This window comes from Eucyclogobius newberryi, unplaced genomic scaffold, assembly GCF_026437365.1.
Source record: "Eucyclogobius newberryi isolate DKJ021-1_F unplaced genomic scaffold, fEucNew1.0.hap1 SCAF_17, whole genome shotgun sequence".
Classification (NCBI taxonomy): domain Eukaryota; kingdom Metazoa; phylum Chordata; class Actinopteri; order Gobiiformes; family Gobiidae; genus Eucyclogobius; species Eucyclogobius newberryi.
This window is the reverse complement of record NW_027315801.1, coordinates 34,296,140-34,317,918: the sequence shown is the minus strand read 5'-3', so window position 1 is coordinate 34,317,918 and position 21,779 is coordinate 34,296,140. Positions and strand designations below refer to the sequence as shown.

The 21,779-nt window shown below is 45.9% G+C and overlaps 1 protein-coding gene across 1 annotated transcript in view; it reads right to left on the bottom strand.

The window, feature by feature from the left end:
* LOC140363553 (contactin-4-like) overlaps window positions 1–21,779 on the bottom strand; it is a 218,166-nt gene that overhangs the window by 11,504 nt on the left and 184,883 nt on the right. Inside the window, exons 14-20 of the mRNA XM_072450184.1 lie at window positions 19,289–19,447; window positions 17,448–17,597; window positions 16,655–16,725; window positions 15,561–15,795; window positions 14,487–14,602; window positions 12,123–12,309; window positions 3,038–3,150 (exon numbers count right to left, since the gene is read on the bottom strand). Of these exons, the coding sequence (XP_072306285.1) occupies window positions 3,038–3,150; window positions 12,123–12,309; window positions 14,487–14,602; window positions 15,561–15,795; window positions 16,655–16,725; window positions 17,448–17,597; window positions 19,289–19,447 (1,031 nt within the window). The remainder of the gene's footprint in view (window positions 1–3,037; window positions 3,151–12,122; window positions 12,310–14,486; window positions 14,603–15,560; window positions 15,796–16,654; window positions 16,726–17,447; window positions 17,598–19,288; window positions 19,448–21,779) is intronic.

Genomic DNA, 21,779 nt, shown 5'->3' with positions numbered 1-21,779 from the left:
GTCCTGACTCGATCCTGGTCATGACTTAAGTCGGTCCTGACTCGATCCTGGTCATGACTTAAGTCGGTCCTGACTCGATCCTGGTCATGACTTAAGTCGGTCCTGACTCGATCCTGGTCATGACTTAAGACGGTCCTGACTCGATCCTGGTCATGACTTAAGTCGGTCCTGACTCGTTCCTGGTCATGACTTAAGTCGGTCCTGACTCGATCCTGGTCATGACTTAATTCGGTCCTGACTCGATCCTGGTCATGACTTAAGTCGGTCCTGACTCGATCCTGGTCATGACTTAAGTCGGTCCTGACTCGATCCTGGTCATGACTTAAGTCGGTCCTGACTCGATCCTGGTCATGACTTAAGACGGTCCTGACTCGATCCTGGTCATGACTTAAGTCGGTCCTGACTCGATCCTGGTCATGACTTAAGTCGGTCCTGACTCGATCCTGGTCATGACTTAAGTCGGTCCTGACTCGATCCTGGTCATGACTTAAGTCGGTCCTGACTCGATCCTGGTCATGACTTAAGACGGTCCTGACTCGATCCTGGTCATGACTTAAGTCGGTCCTGACTCGATCCTGGTCATGACTTAAGTCGGTCCTGACTCGATCCTGGTCATGACTTAATTCGGTCCTGACTCGATCCTGGTCATGACTTAAGTCGGTCCTGACTCGATCCTGGTCATGACTTAAGTCGGTCCTGACTCGATCCTGGTCATGACTTAAGTCGGTCCTGACTCGATCCTGGTCATGACTTAAGTCGGTCCTGACTCGATCCTGGTCATGACTTAAGTCGGTCCTGACTCGATCCTGGTCATGACTTAAGTCGGTCCTGACTCGATCCTGGTCATGACTTAAGACGGTCCTGACTCGATCCTGGTCATGACTTAAGTCGGTCCTGACTCGATCCTGGTCATGACTTAAGTCGGTCCTGACTCGATCCTGGTCATGACTTAATTCGGTCCTGACTCGATCCTGGTCATGACTTAAGTCGGTCCTGACTCGATCCTGGTCATGACTTAAGTCGGTCCTGACTCGATCCTGGTCATGACTTAATTCGGTCCTGACTCGATCCTGGTCATGACTTAAGTCGGTCCTGACTCGATCCTGGTCATGACTTAAGTCGGTCCTGACACGATCCTGGTCATGACTTAAGTCGGTCCTGACTCGATCCTGGTCATGACTTAAGTCGGTCCTGACTCGATCCTGGTCATGACTTAAGTCGGTCCTGACTCGATCCTGGTCATGACTTAAGACGGTCCTGACTCGATCCTGGTCATGACTTAAGACGGTCCTGACTCGATCCTGGTCATGACTTAAGTCGGTCCTGACTCGATCCTGGTCATGACTTAAGTCGGTCCTGACTCGATCCTGGTCATGACTTAATTCGGTCCTGACTCGATCCTGGTCATGACTTAAGTCGGTCCTGACTCGATCCTGGTCATGACTTAAGTCGGTCCTGACTCAATCCTGGTCATGACTTAAGTCGGTCTTGACTCGATCCTGGTCATGACTTAAGTCGGTCCTGACTCGATCCTGGTCATGACTTAAGTCGGTCCTGACTCGATCCTGGTCATGACTTAAGTCGGTCCTGACTCGATCCTGGTCATGACTTAAGTCGGTCCTGACTCGATCCTGGTCATGACTTAAGTCGGTCCTGACTCGATCCTGGTCATGACTTAAGACGGTCCTGACTCGATCCTGGTCATGACTTAAGTCGGTCCTGACTCGATCCTGGTCATGACTTAAGACGGTCCTGACTCGATCCTGGTCATGACTTAAGTCGGTCCTGACTCGATCCTGGTCATGACTTAAGTCGGTCCTGACTCGATCCTGGTCATGACTTAATTCGGTCCTGACTCGATCCTGGTCATGACTTAAGTCGGTCCTGACTCGATCCTGGTCATGACTTAAGTCGGTCCTGACTCGATCCTGGTCATGACTTAATTCGGTCCTGACTCGATCCTGGTCATGACTTAAGTCGGTCCTGACTCGATCCTGGTCATGACTTAAGTCGGTCCTGACACGATCCTGGTCATGACTTAATTCGGTCCTGACTCGATCCTGGTCATGACTTAAGTCGGTCCTGACTCGATCCTGGTCATGACTTAAGTCGGTCCTGACACGATCCTGGTCATGACTTAATTCGGTCCTGACTCGATCCTGGTCATGACTTAAGTCGGTCCTGACACGATCCTGGTCATGACTTAATTCGGTCCTGACTCGATCCTGGTCATGACTTAATTCGGTCCTGACTCGATCCTGGTCATGACTTAAGTCGGTCCTGACTCGATCCTGGTCATGACTTAAGTCGGTCCTGACTCGATCCTGGTCATGACTTAAGTCGGTCCTGACTCGATCCTGGTCATGACTTAAGACGGTCCTGACTCGATCCTGGTCATGACTTAAGTCGGTCCTGACTCGATCCTGGTCATGACTTAAGTCGGTCCTGACTCGATCCTGGTCATGACTTAATTCGGTCCTGACTCGATCCTGGTCATGACTTAAGTCGGTCCTGACTCGATCCTGGTCATGACTTAAGTCGGTCCTGACTCGATCCTGGTCATGACTTAATTCGGTCCTGACTCGATCCTGGTCATGACTTAAGTCGGTCCTGACTCGATCCTGGTCATGACTTAAGTCGGTCCTGACTCGATCCTGGTCATGACTTAAGTCGGTCCTGACACGATCCTGGTCATGACTTAATTCGGTCCTGACTCGATCCTGGTCATGACTTAAGTCGGTCCTGACTCGATCCTGGTCATGACTTAAGTCGGTCCTGACACGATCCTGGTCATGACTTAATTCGGTCCTGACTCGATCCTGGTCATGACTTAAGTCGGTCCTGACACGATCCTGGTCATGACTTAATTCGGTCCTGACTCGATCCTGGTCATGACTTAATTCGGTCCTGACTCGATCCTGGTCATGACTTAAGTCCGTCCTGACTCGATCCTGGTCTCGATGCTTTTGAGTCGACCAATCAAAGTACAACAAAAACCCCGACCTTTGCACCAGGGTCACTTGTGTCACACACAAACCTTGTATCCTGTTACTTCCGACTCGTTCTCCAGCGCATGAACTTGGTCCCACTTGAGGATGACCTTGGAGTTGGAAGTGTTCCACATGATTTTGGAGATGGCCTGGCTGGGAGCTGCAGGAGGGACAGAGGGACAGAGGTGCAAGGGTCATTACCACAGTCACTGAAAAAACAAACCAAACAAGACGTCGTAGCCGCTCAACAAACTGCAAAAGTCGGAGTTAGCGTGAGGGATGATCAGTTTCTCATCGGCTGCGAGGAGCGCGGCGACTCTGAGACAGACTGTGTGGGAGTGAGAATGTCTTCGGTACATTTCGAGTGAACAAGAGGGAACCATCATTTGATCACAATTCACTTAACCCCTATTAACATACAAATGATGTAGAAAGTGGGCAAATGTTAAGTACTGTGAGATTTAGTGAGGGGTGAGTCAGCCAGACGAGACGCTTAGAGCCTGACTTATGAGAAATATTGTATATTTAAACTGCGACCGATGCATCCTCAAGGTCTTTATCATTTGCGGGAATTCTCGCAGAGAAATGCTTGAACCCGACAGTAAAGCTAGAACCATGACCCAAGACGTTATATTGTTCATTACTGAAGAGATGTCTGACCTGAAATGAACTTTAGCAACAAACTTTCTCAGGAGAGTTAGGAATTTGTAGTTTTTGCTACTTTATCCATCCATCCATCCATTTTCTGCCGCTTTATCCGGGCCGGGTCGCGGGGGCAGCAGTCTGAGCAGGGACTCCCCGACCTCCCTCTCCCCAGACACTTCCTCCAACTCCTCCGGGGGGATCCCGAGGTGTTCCCAGGCCAGCCAAGAGACATAGTCTCTCCAGCGTGTCCTGGGTCTTCCCCGGGGCCTCTTCCCGGTGGGACATGCCTGAAACACCTCCCGAGGGAGGCGCAGGAGGCATCCGGAACAGATGCCCGAGCCACCTCAGCTGGAGGAGCAGCGGCTCTACTCCGAGCTCCCCCCGTGTGGCCGAGCTCCTCACCTTATCTCTAAGGGAGCGCCCAGCCACACGGTGGAGAAAACTCATTTTGACCGCTTGTATCCGCGATCTCGTTCTTTCGGTCACTACCCAAAGCTCATGACCATAGGTGAGGTCAGAACGTAGACCGACCGGTAAATAGAGAACTTTGCCTTTCGGCTCAGCTCCCTCTTTACCACAACGGTCCGATGCAGCGACTGCATCACTGCAGCTGCTGCACCGATCCAACTGTCGATCTCACGCTCCATCCTTCCCTCACTCGTGAACAAGACCCCGAGATACTTGAACTACTCCACTTGGGGCAAGAACTCCCCACCCACCTGAAGAGGGCAAGCCACCTTTTTCCGGTCAAGAACCATGGCCTCGGATTTGGAGGTGCTGATTCTCATCCCAGCCGCTTCACACTCGGCTGCAAACCGTCCCAGTGCAGCTGCAGGTCCAGGTTTGATGGAGCCATCAGGACAACATCGTCTGCAAACAGCAGAGATGGAATCCTGTGGTCCCCAAACTGGACACCCTCCGACCCCTGACCACACCCTCCGACCCCTAACCACACCCTCCGACCCCTGACCACACCCTCCGACCCCTGACTGCGCCTAGAAATTCTGTCCATAAAAATTATGAACAGAACCGGTGACAAAGGGCAGCCCTGGCGGAGTCCAACATGCACTGGGAACAGGTCTGACTTACTGCCGGCAATGCGAACACAGCTCCTGCTCCGGTCATACAGGGACCGGACAGCCCTGAGCAAAGGGCCCCGGACCCCGTACTCCCGGAGCACCCCCCAAAGGACACCCCGAGGGACACGGTCGAAAGCCTTCTCCAGATCCACAAAGCACATGTGGACTGGTTGGGCAAACTCCCATGAACCCTCGAGCACCCGATGGAGGGTATAGAGCTGGTCCAGTGTTGCACGACTAGGACCAAAACCACTCTGCTCCTCCTGAATCCGAGGTTCCACTATCGGTCGGATTTTGCTACTTTAAATTAACTAAAATGAAAATGAAAATACTTATTTTTGTCGCATAACTGCTAACACAGCACGGCGTAAGAACATATAGAACACACAGAACACACAGAACACACAGAACACACAGAACATACAGAACACACAGAACATACAGAACATACAGAACATACAAAACATACAGAACATACAGAACACACAGAACACACAGAACATACAAAACATACAGGACACACAGAACACACAGAACATACAGAACACACAGAACATACAGAACACACAGAACATATAGAACACACAGAACATACAGAACACACAGAACATACAGAACACACAGAACATACAGAACATATAGAACATACAGAACATATAGAACACACAGAACACACAGAACATATAGAACATACAGAACATACAGAACACACAGAACATATAGAACATATAGAACACACAGAACATATAGAACATATAGAACATACAGAACACACAGAACACACAGAACACACAGAACATACAAAACATACAAAACATACAGAACACACAGAACACACAGAACATACAGAACACACAGAACATACAGAACACACAGAACACACAGAACATATAGAACACACAGAACATACAGAACACACAGAACATATAGAACATACAGAACATACAGAACACACAGAACATACAGAACATACAGAACACACAGAACATACAGAACACACAGAACATACAGAACATACAGAACATACAGAACATACAGAACACACAGAACTCACAGAACACACAGAACATATAGAACATACAGAACACACAGAACATATAGAACATATAGAACACACAGAACATACAGAACATACAGAACACACAGAACATACAGAACACACAGAACATACAGAACATACAGAACACACAGAACATACAGAACACACAGAACACACAGAACATACAGAACACACAGAACATATAGAACATACAGAACATACAGAACACACAGAACATACAGAACACACAGAACACACAGAACATACAGAACATACAGAACATACAGAACATACAGAACACACAGAACTCACAGAACACACAGAACATATAGAACATACAGAACACACAGAACATATAGAACATACAGAACACACAGAACATACAGAACATACAGAACACACAGAACATACAGAACACACAGAACATACAGAACATATAGAACATACAGAACACAGAGAACATACAGAACATACAGAACACACAGAACATACAGAACATACAGAACATATAGAACATACAGAACACACAGAACATACAGAACATACAGAACACACAGAACACACAGAACACACAGAACATACAGAACATACAGAACATACAGAACACACAGAACATATAGAACATATAGAACACACAGAACATACAGAACATATAGAACATATAGAACATACAGAACATATAGAACACACAGAACACACAGAAAATACAGAACATACAGAACATACAGAACATATAGAACATATAGAACATACAGAACACACAGAACATATAGAACATACAGAACACACAGAACACACAGAACATACAGAACACACAGAACACACAGAACATACAGAACACACAGAACATACAGAACATACAGAACACACAGAACATACAGAACACACAGAACATATAGAACATACAGAACACACAGAACATACAGAACATATAGAACATATAGAACATACAGAACATACAGAACACACAGAACATATAGAACATACAGAACACACAGAACATACAGAACATACAGAACACACAGAACATACAGAACACACAGAACATACAGAACATACAGAACACACAGAACATACAGAACACACAGAACATACAGAACATATAGAACATACAGAACATACAGAACACACAGAACACACAGAACATATAGAACATACAGAACATACAGAACACACAGAACATATAGAACATATAGAACACACAGAACATACAGAACATATAGAACATATAGAACATACAGAACACACAGAACATATAGAACACACAGAACACACAGAAAATACAGAACATACAGAACATACAGAACATATAGAACATATAGAACATACAGAACACACAGAACATATAGAACATACAGAACACACAGAACACACAGAACACACAGAACACACAGAACACACAGAACATATAGAACATACAGAACATACAGAACACACAGAACATATAGAACATATAGAACACACAGAACATACAGAACATATAGAACATATAGAACATACAGAACACACAGAACATATAGAACACACAGAACACACAGAAAATACAGAACATATAGAACATATAGAACATACAGAACACACAGAACATATAGAACACACAGAACACACAGAAAATACAGAACATACAGAACATACAGAACATATAGAACATATAGAACATACAGAACACACAGAACATATAGAACATACAGAACACACAGAACACACAGAACATACAGAACACACAGAACATACAGAACATACAGAACACACAGAACATACAGAACATACAGAACATACAGAACATATAGAACATATAGAACATACAGAACATACAGAACATACAGACATGTGTTACCATGGGAACCCAGCTCACTACAGGGCGCTCAGTGGAGAAAGCCCAAAGAAAGATTAGTCTTCCATTGACAGTTTTGCCTTTCATTCTGCCACTCTGAACAACAAACATAATTAAATGCAGCACTCAATGCTCATGCTATTGATCCCTTAGCAACAAGTCCAGAAATGTTTAATTTTGGAGCCATTCATCTATTATTTTAACTATGTATTCTTTTTTTTACATTCACACACACAAAAACATGTTATGAATCCTCGGCTGGTTCTAATCCATCAGTCACATGTGGCATATGCCATTTTACATAATAATCAGTGTTAAACTAGTGTCTGAGCTAAAGGCTAAAGGCTAAAGGCTAAAGGCTAAAGGCTAAAGGCTAACCAACCTGAGAGAGAGATGTCTGATCTTGTGTGATTTTAAACATCCTCTTTTACTAGTTACATGTGATGAGACCAGATAAATGACATAAATATATTTAATACACATTCAATTGTATATTATATTATATTATATTATATATATATGAGTGTTGGCTTCACCATTCACTTATGTATATACACTATGTATTCATTCCTGATGCAGTTCTGGATTATGTTCCTAAACCTAACACAATCCACAATCAGATTGTGAAATAATGTAAGTATTATGTTTGTGGTTTTTTTTTTTTTTTAAATGTCACAAATGTCTCTGGAATTGTTAAGACTTAAGAGTGACACCATCACAGTTGTTTGGGTCATGGACACAAACTATAGACCAAAGACACTTCAGGACAAATCAAAGGACTTCACACTACATTGTGGGAGTACATTTACATTTTAGCTCCAGAATTATAATGGTAAAAATAATCATAACTACAGTTAACCCAGAGTACATGTATTGCTTTTGTATAGTTGCTTGTGTATAGCAATGTTTGGGTTTGGCCCGAGTTGAGAACCTAGAGGTAGAATAACAGGAATCCTGTTTATGCAAAGTTTAATATGCAACATCTCATTTCATCAAGACTTCTCACATGTCGGTCGTCCGTCCGAGCTGTGACTGTAAAATTAACAGGTTTGTGTTTGTGAGGTGAGGTCCTCTCCTTGAACCACAGTTTACGTCGCCCGGATCGGCGTCACCGGGGCCCCATCCTGGAGCCAGGCCTGGGATGGGTGCTCCATGGCAAGCGCCTGGTGGCCGGGTCTTGCCCCACGGGGCCCGGCCGGGCACAGCCCGAAAGAGCGACGTGGGGCCGCCCTCCCGTGGGCCCACCACCCACAGGAGGATCCATAAGGGGCCGGTGCAGAGAGATCTGGGCGGCAGTCGACGGCAGGGGCCTCTGCGACCAGATCTCCAGACACAGAGACTAACTCTGGGGAAATGGAATGTCACCTCGCTGGGGGGGAAAGAGCCTGAGCTTGTGCGGGAGGTTGAGCAATACCGACTAGATATAGTCGGCCTCACCTCCACGCACAGTTTGGGCTCTGGAACCCATCTCCTCGAGAGGGGCTGGACGCTCCACTTCTCTGGTGTTGCCCGCGGGGAGAGGCGGCGGGCTGGTGTGGGCTTGCTGATAGCCCCTCAGCTCAGCCGCCACGTGTTGGAGTTTACCCCGGTGAACGAGAGGGTCGCGTCCCTCCGCCTTCGGGTGGGGGACAGGTCTCTCACTGTTATGGCGGCCTGCGGGCCGAACAGCAGTGCAGAGTACCCGGCCTTCTTGGAGTCCTTGGGAGGGGTACTGGACAGTGCACCGACCGGGGACTCCGTTGTTCTACTGGGGGACTTCAACGCCCACGTGGGCAATGACAGTGACACCTGGAGAGGGGTGATCGGGAAGAACGGCTTCCCCGATCTGAACCCGAGCGGTGTTCAGTTATTGGACTTCTGTGCTAGCCATGGATTGTCCATAACGAACACCATGTTCAAGCACAAGGGTGTCCATCAGTGCACATGGCACCAGGACACCCTAGGCCGGAGGTCAATGATCGACTTTGTTGTCGTGTCATCTGACCTTCGGCCGCGTGTCTTGGACACTCGGGTGAAGAGAGGGGCAGAGTTGTCAACCGATCACCACCTGGTGGTGAGTTGGATCCGCTGGCGGAGGAGGAAGCCGGACAGACTTGGCAGACCCAAGCGCATTGTGAGGGTCTGTTGGGAACGTCTAGTGGAGCCCTCTGTCAGTAGGGTATTCAACTCGCACCTCCGGGAGAGCTTCTCCCATGTCCCGGGGGAGGTTGGGGACATTGAGTCCGAGTGGACCATGTTCTCCGCCTCCATTGTCGATACGGCTGCTCGGAGCTGTGGTCGCAAGGTCTCCGGTGCCTGTCGTGGTGGCAACCCCCGAACCCGGTGGTGGACACCGGAAGTAAGGGATGCCGTCAGACTGAAGAAGGAGGCCTATCAGGCCACTCTGGCTTGTAGGTCTCCGGAGGTCATCGACGGGTATCGGCAGGCCAAGCAAGCCGCGGCTCGTGCTGTCGCAGAGGCAAAAAGCCGGACCTGGGAGGAGTTCGGGGAGGCCATGGAGGAGGACTATCGGTCGGCACCAAAGAAATTCTGGCAAACCGTCCGGCGCCTCAGGAGGGGGAAGCAGTGTCTCACCAACACCGTTTACGGTGCGGGTGGAGGCCTGCTGACCTCGACTGGGGATGTCGTCGGACGGTGGAAGGAATTCAAGTATCTCGGGGTCTTGTTCACGAGTGAGGGAAGGATGGAGCGTGAGATCGACAGGCTGCATCGACCGTTGTGGTAAAGAGGGAGCTGAGCCGAAAGGCAAAGTTCTCTATTTACCGGTCGGTCTACGTTCTGACCTCACCTATGGTCATGAGCTTTGGGTAGTGACCGAAAGAACAAGATCGCGGATACAAGCGGTCGAAATGAGTTTCCTCCGCCGTGTGGCTGGGCGCTCCCTTAGAGATAAGGTGAGGAGCTCGGCCACACGGGGGGAGCTCGGAGTAGAGCCGCTGCTCCTCCACGTCGAGAGGAGCCAGCTGAGGTGGCTCGGGCATCTGTTCCGGATGCCTCCTGGGCGCCTCCCTCGGGAGGTGTTTCAGGCATGTCCCACCGGGAAGAGGCCCCGGGGAAGACCCAGGACACGCTGGAGAGACTATGTCTCTCAGCTGGCCTGGGAACGCCTCGGGATCCCCCCGGAGGAGTTAGAGGAAGTGTCTGGGGAGAAGGAGGTCTGGGAGTCCCTGCTCAGACTGCTGCCCCCGCGACCCGGCCCCGGATAAAGCGGCAGAAGATGGATGGATGGTGTTTGTGAGGTGCAGTGTGCTCCTCCAGTGGCTCCTCCAGTGGCTCCTCCAGTGGCTCCTCCAGTGGCTCCTCCAGTGTGCTCCTCCAGTGGCTCCTCCAGTGGCTCCTCCAGTGGCTCCTCCAGTGTCTCCTCCAGTGGCTCCTCCAGTGTGCTCCTCCAGTGGCTCCTCCAGTGGCTCCTCCAGTGTGCTCCTCCAGTGGCTCCTCCAGTGGCTCCTCCAGTGGCTCCTCCAGTGTCTCCTCCAGTGGCTCCTCCAGTGTGCTCCTCCAGTGGCTCTTCCAGTGGCTCCTCCAGTGGCTCCTCCAGTGGCTCCTCCAGTGGCTCCTCCAGTGGCTCCTCCAGTGTGCTCCTCCAGTGTCTCCTCCAGTGGCTCCTCCAGTGTGCTCCTCCAGTGTCTCCTCCAGTGGCTCCTCCAGTGGCTCCTCCAGTGGCTCCTCCAGTGTGCTCCTCCAGTGGCTCCTCCAGTGGCTCCTCCAGTGGCTCCTCCAGTGGCTCCTCCAGTGTGCTCCTCCAGTGTCTCCTCCAGTGGCTCCTCCAGTGTGCTCCTCCAGTGTCTCCTCCAGTGGCTCCTCCAGTGGCTCCTCCAGTGTGCTCCTCCAGTGTGCTCCTCCAGTGTCTCCTCCAGTGGCTCCTCCAGTGGCTCCTCCAGTGGCTCCTTTTGCTGTTAGAGCTGCTGTTAGCGCTGTTAATTGGAAAGCAGCAATTCCAAAGATTTCAAAAGGCTTTTGTTGATCTCTTAAAAGCAAGAAATTCTGCCGCGTTCGTTAAGTCTCAAGGAGAACGTGTCACTGATGAACAAAGACTAAAACAGACTGGTTTTGATGAAAAGCTGAAACTGTTAAAAGGCTGAATATGACGTTATTCTATTTGACATTTGAATAAATCAAGTGACAAATCCACCGCACTTTTACTTTGTGTGATGTATTTTGTTCCTCGTACTTTATCATAATCCTGATGTCTTAACACATTGACCACAAGAAACACAAAACACATGTTGAATACTAATCTCTAGCTAGTCTCTTTGCTAAGATTTGTTTGCAATATGTAAATCCCTCGACTATATTTTTACATGTAAACAGAGATATGTCACGTGACTAGATGATGTCATAGGTCCTTTAGGATTGCTGTGTCGAGCGTAAATAGTGTTTTCTCCTCAGAATATTGATTCACCGAGATGTCTTTCGTGATGTAACCTTCAGTAAGACGAGTTGTATCACGTAATGTCTAACACTGACACTATTAGAGTCTTGATGTTAAAGTGTACATGTCGGGCTCATGACAGCAGCGTTCGTGTGCTCCTCACGTGGTTTCTTGGTGGTGACGTTGACGACGCTGCTGGGCGGTCCCACTCCGGCACTGTTATACGCCCTGAGTAACAGGCTGTAGGTGCCGCTGCCCTCCAGGTCTCGAACCAGAATGGACGTCCTGTTCCCAGTCGACCTCATGACCCGGGCCGTTTCCTGCTTCTCCTTTTCACCCCAGTAACGCAGCTGCAGCAAACACATAAAGTAACATTACCGCACGAGAACATATGTGTTGGACTGTTGTGGGACGGTCGTGGTGGACACGTCTCTGCAGCGTGGCCTGGCGGTCGGGACAGTGTCTCTGGACTGACAGACTGTGGTGGTGGTGGTGGTCGCTCTGTTTCAAATACAGAGGGATCACGCTCCTCGGCCGCCCCGGAAAGGTGCTCTCCAAGGTGCTGAAGAGGAGAATCCAGACTGAATCCAATTGGGAATCGGGGGCAAGATCTGAAAAGTTCTGTTCACAAACGCTCTCCATCAAATCTGACTGAGCTTGAGCTGTTTTGCAAAGAATAACGTGCATAAATATGGGTGTGTAGGTGCGAAGCCTGTGCAGACAATCCCCAAAATCAGCTGTAATGGCAGTGAAAGAAGTTCCATAAAGTATTGACTTTGGGCCTGAATACTTTTGCACGCTGCAATTTTCACTTTTTTTTTCTTTTTCTCTGGAAATCATGTATAATTTTCCTTCACTTCACATTTGTGCCACTTTGTGTTGCTCTTTCACAAAAAAAGACCAATACAATTTATTTAAATTTGTGGTCGTGATGTGACAAAACATTTCAAGGGGTAAAAATACTATTGTAAGTCGCTGTATTTATCACTACTTTCTGAAGTTTATGTGAAAAAGTATTGCAGTTTTGATTGTTTATACTGACAGAATATTTGTTTCACGTGAATAGGCCCATTAATTAAAGATATTACGCATAAACCAGCTTAACAATCTGCAATCTTAAAGTTAAAAAGCAAATCCCAGCATAGAATTATGGAAATATGGTTAAGGTTAAATATTAATGTCACGTGAAGGAACCAATAAGAACATTCTAGAGCATTAGAAAATATAGCTCAACAATATAATGAGTGGAATTTGGGTTTAAATTATAGAAAAGATGAGTGTGTTGTGTTATTGCTAAAAGCCAGGAGCAGAGTGTGTGTGTGTGTGTGTGTGTGTGATAGTGTGTGTGTGTGTGTGTGTGTGTGTGATAGTGTGTGTGTGTGTGTGTGTGATATTGTGTAGTGCGGTGTGTGTGTGTGTGTGTGTGTGATAGTGTGTAGTGTAGTGTGTGATAGTGTGTAGTGTGTGTGTGTGTGTGTGTGATAGTGTGTGTGTGTGTGATATTGTGTAGTGTGGTAGTGTGTGTGTGTGTGTGTGTGTGTGTGATATTGTGTAGTGTGTGTGTGATAGTGTGTTGTGTGTGTGTGTGTGATAGTGTGTAGTGTAGTGTGTGATAGTGTGTAGTGTGTGTGTGTGTGTGTGATAGTGTGTGTGTGTGTGATATTGTGTAGTGCGGTGTGTGTGTGTGTGTGTGTGTGATAGTGTGTAGTGTAGTGTGTGATAGTGTGTAGTGTGTGTGTGTGTGTGTGATAGTGTGTGTGTGTGTGATATTGTGTAGTGTGGTAGTGTGTGTGTGTGTGTGTGTGTGTGATATTGTGTAGTGTGTGTGTGATAGTGTGTTGTGTGTGTGTGTGTGATAGTGTGTAGTGTAGTGTGTGATAGTGTGTAGTGTGTGTGTGTGTGTGTGATAGTGTGTGTGTGTGTGATATTGTGTAGTGTGGTAGTGTGTGTGTGTGTGTGTGTGTGTGTGTGTGTGTGTGTGTGATATTGTGTAGTGTGTGTGTGTGTGTGTGTGTGTGTGTGTGATATTGTGTAGTGTGTGTGTGATAGTGTGTTGTGTGTGTGTGTGTGATAGTGTGTAGTGTAGTGTGTGATAGTGTGTAGTGTGTGTGTGTGTGTGTGTGATAGTGTGTGTGTGTGTGATATTGTGTAGTGTGGTAGTGTGTGTGTGTGTGTGATATTGTGTAGTGTGGTAGTGTGTGTGTGTGTGTGATATTGTGTAGTGTGTGTGTGTGTGATAGTGTGTGTGTGTGTGTGATATTGTGTAGTGTGGTAGTGTGTGTGTGTGTGATATTGTGTAGTGTGTGTGTGTGTGTGTGTGATATTGTGTAGTGTGGTAGTGTGTGTGTGTGTGTGATATTGTGTAGTGTGTGTGTGTGTGTGTGATAGTGTGTGTGTGTGTGTGATATTGTGTAGTGTGGTAGTGTGTGTGTGTGTGTGTGATATTGTGTAGTGTGTGTGTGTGTGTGTGTGTGTGTGTGATATTCTGTAGTGTGTGGTAGTGTGTGTGGTCATGCGCTGGTCTGACCTCATATCCCAGGATACGTCTGCGGTTGTTGCTCCAGGCCAGGGGCTTCCAGGTGACCTCTACCTCGGACGCGGATAAACTGCGGGCCCTCAGCCTCCCCGGGGCCCGGCTGGGCTCTGCAAACAGCACACAGTCAAAGCTGAAGCAGGATCCACCTCACCCACACGTCCACGGGGCGACTTATCCACTCAAGTGCACAACATTTATCCTCCGCTACAACAATCACGGCCGTGTGAGGAGGAAACCATTGTTCCCATCAACATGTACTGCAAATATTCAATGTATAACCAACTATATAGATTTATATACCTACGATAATTGTACAATTTTGCTGCTGTATTTAGCTGGGTCCAAATTACTTACTGGATTCACAGCAATAATAATAATTAGCTTGTTTATCTGCAAATTAATCCTTTGTATTTAACATTAAATAAATAGATAAACGTGACTTTACTTTATGGGACATTTGTAACGTCATTGTTCCTTGGAAACAGAAGGGTAAAACCAAACTTCTGAACATTCTATACTGTGGAATATCATAACATTTCCTCCAAGGCCAAGTACGAGTCAGGTCTGTGGAGATGCAAGCCCACTCAGTCCGAACGCATGTTTTTCAGTGCAATTAAAATAACCAAAACTTTTTTTTTCTTTCCATTTTTGGTTTAAAAAGTTGTGTACTGGACCTTTAAAATGGAAGATACAGTTTACCGTATTTTCCAGACTATAAGTCGCACTGGAGTATAAGTCGCACCAGCCAAAAAATAATAGAGCATGATAGAGAAGAAAAAAACGTTGCACTGGAGTATGAAATACAGTTGCAAGTGTGAAAATAATAAATAATATCACATATAAGTCGCTCCGGAGTATAAGTATAAGTATATAACTATAAATATAAGTATAAGTCGCACCCCGGCCGACTTATAGTCCGGAAAATACGAATATGTGAGTAGAGTGTTAGAGCATGAAAATGGCAGAATCCTATAAAATTGCGCAACCAAATGAGGGGAATTGGTGCTTCATAATTTATATAAAATATCTAACTTTGAAATACCCAGAAATCCACAAAGCACAAACCTTCCTCCGCAGAGTAGATGGTGGTGACGGCACTGAATGGCCCCTCCCCCTTGTTGTTGTACACGCCCACTTTGACCTGATAGGGCGAGAACGGCGGGATGCTCTCGTTCTTGAACACATATCTGGAGGCCTCCGGGGAGGTGACCGCGGCCTGCATCCAGCCCGGGGCCCCCAGCGGACGGAACGCCACCACGTAGCCAAAGCCCGGCCCGCTCTGCATCTCCTCTGGAACGGGCTGCGGACACACGGATGAATCACACGGATGAATCACACGGATGAATCACACGGATGAATCACACGGGGCTCCAGAGAGACAAAAGTCAGGATATTAATACCCTCCTCACGGGAACGCTGCGACTTAAACGGAGACAACTTATGCAAAAACCCACTTTTAAAAGCTTTTAAACATGTTATAATGTTTTCCTCTCACCGTTGACATTTAAAGTTGTATTTTGAGTGATGCGTGTGTGAGTGAGTAGCGTCGTCGCGCAGTCGAGGCGCCGTTGCTCAGGGAATTCACGCTTTCACCTTCGACACACGCCCACTGCGCTGTAATCTTGTCATTTTTTACAGTGAGTGCTCTTTACTCATGTCAGTCTTTGAATTGTTACACTAAAGGTGAGACACTGTAGGTAATTAGGACGACATCTTACATTTCGAGGTATAAATTTGAAGCTTTAAAGTGACAGAGGCGTGCGGTCAGTGCAATTAAGGCAAGCAGCGATTGACCAGGGAAATACCTGAGGCTCTGTTCATGTTTCCAATGATTTGACGTTCGTTAGAATTACAGGCAATTTAAAACAAAGAATCATTACATAGAAGGTGTAAGGAATTGATGGGTGAAGTGACCCCGTTCAGCATCATTTTCTGGTGTGGGAGTTTCACGTGGGAAACTCACTCTTGCATGTTTTTCCACTTTAAATGTTATCCAGAAAATATTGATGACCACCCTGAATATGCTTGACCAGCCATAAAGGTCACTGCACGCTCCTGCTGTCTGATGAGGTCTATTCAAACACTGCTCAGAAATATTCAAGGACTCTCAGATTGGACAAATAAACATTCTATAAAGACATAACGAGCATGAGCTGTACCTCCCAGGTAATGACCAGCTCAGAGTGGCCTCCTCCACCTCCGCTCACTCGGGCAGGGGTCACTCTGGGCACTGGGTAAACAAGAGCAGAACAACAATGTGAAAATCACTCTTGAAACCACTGCACTGAAATACAATGCCATTTCATATCTCTGAATAAGATGGCATAACTAATATACTTCATCTTCAAACCATAGTGTCACTGTGAATCATACAAATACGTTCAGAAGTTCATTATTTTGTGTTCAATGGATTAATTACCATTTCCTTTTATTTATTTTTTTGTTACTATTTATTGTTCGTGAAACACACAGCAACAAAAACTACATGAGACAAAATTACCTATTTAAAGATTTAGGGAAGAAAATTGAATAATGAGTGGAAAAAAAATCTGTATACATACATGGATGTACAAATAAGTTCACTTATGCATGTACACACACACATACATTTTCTCTTATGCTTATATTAGAATAATAAATAATACAAATAAATAAAACAAATAATAAGAATAAGAAAAAAAAAAGGAAAAAAAATCACATTTCCAAATCCAAAAACACCAAATCACACTCATTTTAGATTTGTCCAAAATGTTCAGGTAAAACTAACGTGAGTCCCACTAATTTCCCTCTGAAAGTGACAACAAACACAGAGTAGCTCCCTCACATATCTTCCCTCTGTACGTTGCATCTAAAAATACCTCAAAGAAAATCCCCCTCCCATCTGGAAAATCTCAAATAAAGACAGTTTTCTTTCAAAGGTGGGATTTGGCTGTTGGAAACATCAGAACGTACGCGTGTCTTTGGTGCGGGCACGTTTGGACGCTTTGCTGGGCTCTCCCGTGCCGATGCTGTTTGTAGCCAGGACTCTGAACTCGTATTCCACCCAGGGATTCAAGTCCGTCACCGCGGCTGACAGCTGCTTCCCCCCGAGCCGCTCTGGTACTGAGACACAACACACACTTTCATCACACACACAACCGTACAAACGTGCCGCCGAAACTGGGCCAAACTGTGCTTTTCACTGTCGTTTCATGTGCGGGCACAAAGAAAGTCGCCTCCATAGACACCATTAGAGCTCCCATCACACACGATACATGAATGAAGCTGAGGCCGTGCAATTATTGCTTCAAACAAACGGCATCATAATTTATTTTCTGCTTGTTCTGCTTCTTAAACCGGAAGCAAAGCCATTCTTGCCAAACGGCTTTTAATGTGAAACTATTCCTAATAAATGGTGCACTATCTAACTTTTGTACCTGTCTCCATGGAGGTCGTATCGTTTGCCCGGAATGATCCACATTAAACACATCTATCATTCATTTATGGGATATATTAGTCCTAAAACAGATCCGCTTCTTTATAGCGACTTTCACATTTTGACAGTCTCAGGTTGTGTTCTCAAATGCTTCAACTTTCTGCTGCTGTGAATATAAAAATACCCCGAAATAATGAGTCGGCCAATACACATTTTGGTCGACCAAGACACCATCCGCCGATACATGCGTTCGCGGTGACGTCACACAGCCAGGACTTCCCCAGAGCGGCCATTTTAAAAGGGGCACGCGATATATAAAAACCAACACGACTGCATCCTTTTCTACGGCAGAATGAGCTACGAATACTTTGATTCTTTAGATGATAACGGGAAACTAAGGTACACGACAAAGATATAATTTCTTGGTCAGTCAAAAGAGCAATGTCCTGACAGAACAATGACCTTACAGAACAATGACCCCTACAGAACACAGGTTTTTGGCATTTTGGCTTCATATTTCCTGGATTTCGTATGTAGTAGACGTGCTGTTGTGCCCCTTTCAAAATGGCGGACTCGGTTGCCACTGCACAAGTTCCCGGATGTGCGAACGCATGTATTAATCGACTTAAGAGTCTACAGTCCTTGTTTTTACTGTGAGTGGGTGTGGTGACTGAAGGTGATGTTTTCTTGAGGTGGCTTCGAAGTAGGAAGAAACTCTCTGAGGCTTTGGAAGGTGTTAAATACAGAAAAACAGCGTCACTACATACAGCGACATACATGGTCGAGAAAAGACCACGAGCCAGGCCTGCAGCCAGCTCTTATACTGCATTGAACACCCATAAAACACAGATTTTTGACGGAAAAGAGCTCATGTAAAATGGTGAGCCAATCGGGCCACAGATGTACATATTACACCCATATCCAGTCATCCTATGGAGCTCTTGCAGCCTCAGCCATGATAATAACTCGAGGGGTAAAGGGAAAAGGGCCTCTGGCAGCAGGGGAAAGAACATTCTGTCCAAACACCCACATTTCCAAAAGGCCAGACTATTATAAGGCCAGATCTTACCTGGGCCATAGTCTAATACACATCATGGCTCTCCTCTTGGCCCGGTGGCTCCACTGTACGACACGTTGTCACGGCATAAATACGTTAATTGTATCGCATTGTAACGTGGAACATTTCCGGACAAAGCGATGACATTTTGAAAGGGACGAGCACCAGAAGAGTCACACCTTTACCTTTAGACAGCACATTCACTATACTGGGATTTCCACAAGAACCTGATTCAGTGTTTGACATATTTGAAGAGTCCTGTGTGAGGACATCAGACACGAGGCTTTTATGACTTGACGTGTCCTGCGACATGAAGCCCACCTGTGGTCATGGCCTGCCAGCCCAGGGAGAAGGGAGAGCGGGCCTGGATGGCGTAGCTCAGGATGGGACTGTGGTTGTCCAGACCCGGGCCCCAGGACACGGAGGCGGTGGTCTCAGACACCCCGGTCACCTGACAGTCCACAGGGGGGCCGGGGGGACCTGCCGGGGGAACACACACACGATCAAGACCATTACACGCCGGGAAAAGGAGATCTGTTTGTTTCAAAACGTGAAATGATAAAACCACCGTGATTATTGTTCGCTGTAAAATGTCCATGAAGAAGAATTTGTAATACAGAAGCCTCAAATGAAAGTAACCATGTGCAATACTGTCATATTCATGTGCAATACTGACTTCAACATGTGCAATACTGTCATATTCATGTGCAATACTGACTTCAACATGTGCAATACTGTCATATTCATGTGCAATACTGACTTCAACATGTGCAATACCGTCATATTCATGTGCAATTACTGTCGTACTCACAACTGCATACAACTGATGTAAATAAGAGTGTTTACTTAGCATTAGTATTAGTATTATTTAGTCTTATGCTCGCTATTTTTACTTTACTTTATTATTTATTATTATTTTATTTTTATCTTTATTATTTTATTTTATTTTTTTCCTCCATTCCCTATTAAGATATGAGAGGAGTTTCGTTAATAACAGTTTTTTTGTTTTGTTTATAAGAGTTCTTCTATTGAGTGTTTTTTTTAAACTTCCTCAGAAACATACGAGTGGCACCAAAGCCTGTTTAAAGTCATTTACCAATGCAACGCTCGCATCTTCACAAACCTGACTCGTACTGCTTGTGTCCAACAGTTTGGCACAAAACGCATCAACCTCCAGGGAGAACGATCCAAAGATGGTTTTAACTTCATGTTTCCACAGAAGCAGCAGAAGGTGACGTTACACCTCCAGAACGTTGAATACTGTTATAACTGTCATGTAAAGAACTGGTAAAGCCCATAAATAAACTATGATTGTGGTCTTTTTTATAGTTTAAATGGCCACAAATCATGTTTTTGAATGATGTCCTCAGGTTGGGCATCACTGATACAAAGAGTTCCAGCACCTGTCATTACATCACACATTTATACATTTATACATTTATTTTAACTGTAGCTTTAAACCATGTGACTTTGCTGACCACCATCTGTTTGGACATCGACCCCTGCTGAGACCGTCACATGAACATTTAAAAACTTTGTCCATTAGCAACATCAACACCAGCCACGCTTCTGTAAAAATGACTTTTCTATTATTCATGTGTGTCCACCGGCGAGATGGGTTTGTAAATGAGCAACAAAACATGAAACAGATTACGCCCTGCAAGTGCAATTCAGCCCCAGATTAAATCATTGTCATTCCTTTTCAAATCAGAGGAAGAAGTGAAAGTTATACAGTTTCACAGCAATATGATGTGATAAATTGTTTAAAATTCAGACTGTCAGAAACACCCTGCAGACAAATGTCGTACATATTGTATTTTCGGATGAAATATTTAACTTATGGCTCGTGAATAACCCACAATTCATGAGCAGTATATATCAAGGGATTTCACATTTCTGTCTGCAGCCCATTCTCTGTGTGATTTAGGCAGTATAATGTGTTTATATAATCCAGTAATTGAAAGCATTTAGCAAGTGCGAGAAAGTTTTCAGTGTTTCCGTCTCCTACTTAGTATTCTGAAAGAGTAATAACCATCTGGGGTTTTCAATCAGCGCTGCTTGATTATCTTTTAACAAAACAAGTGCTTATTACCTTGATTTAAATGCAAAGCTTATAAAAGAAAAGTGCTGAGACTTGATGGGACTCAAACATTTACATACAGTAGAGAACATCCTCCGGCACAAAGAGAGGAACACGCACGGTTTTCAACAAGTTACCACCTGTAAAACGACACAAAATAAATATACTATCTACTTTACACAACAAGATCAAGATTTGTTAAAATAGAATATCAAGTGTTTGATCAGATAAACTGCAGAAACCTTAAAATGTGTGTGATACCTTGACATATACATTTAAAGTAACATTTTGGCCAAACTATCTTATTATCGTTACCATAATCACACCAAATAATCTTATGAAAAGATTTTCCTGTATCGTCTTTACTAATAACTTAAGCACTTATAAAGCACTTTACAAGATTACACTGCATTATTCATTCACTCCATTCTCAGAGGTGGTCAGTTATCGTTGCCTCAGCTGCCTCGAGGCGGGCTGACAAAGGCGTGGCTGCCATTCTCCGACACTGGTTCCTCCGACCGACACGTCCGTCCTGCACAGGCCGCTCAAGCATGTGTTTGGCCCGAAGGCTTCACTGGAGCAAACAGTGCAGCTCCGAATGGGGACAAGAGAGGGAAGGACAGCACATCGACGCTGCAGAGCCTCCGAGGCCACCGAGCAGCACCCAGCAGCACCCAGCAGCACCGAGCAGCACCCAGCAGCACCCAGGAGCACCGAGCAGCACCCAGCAGC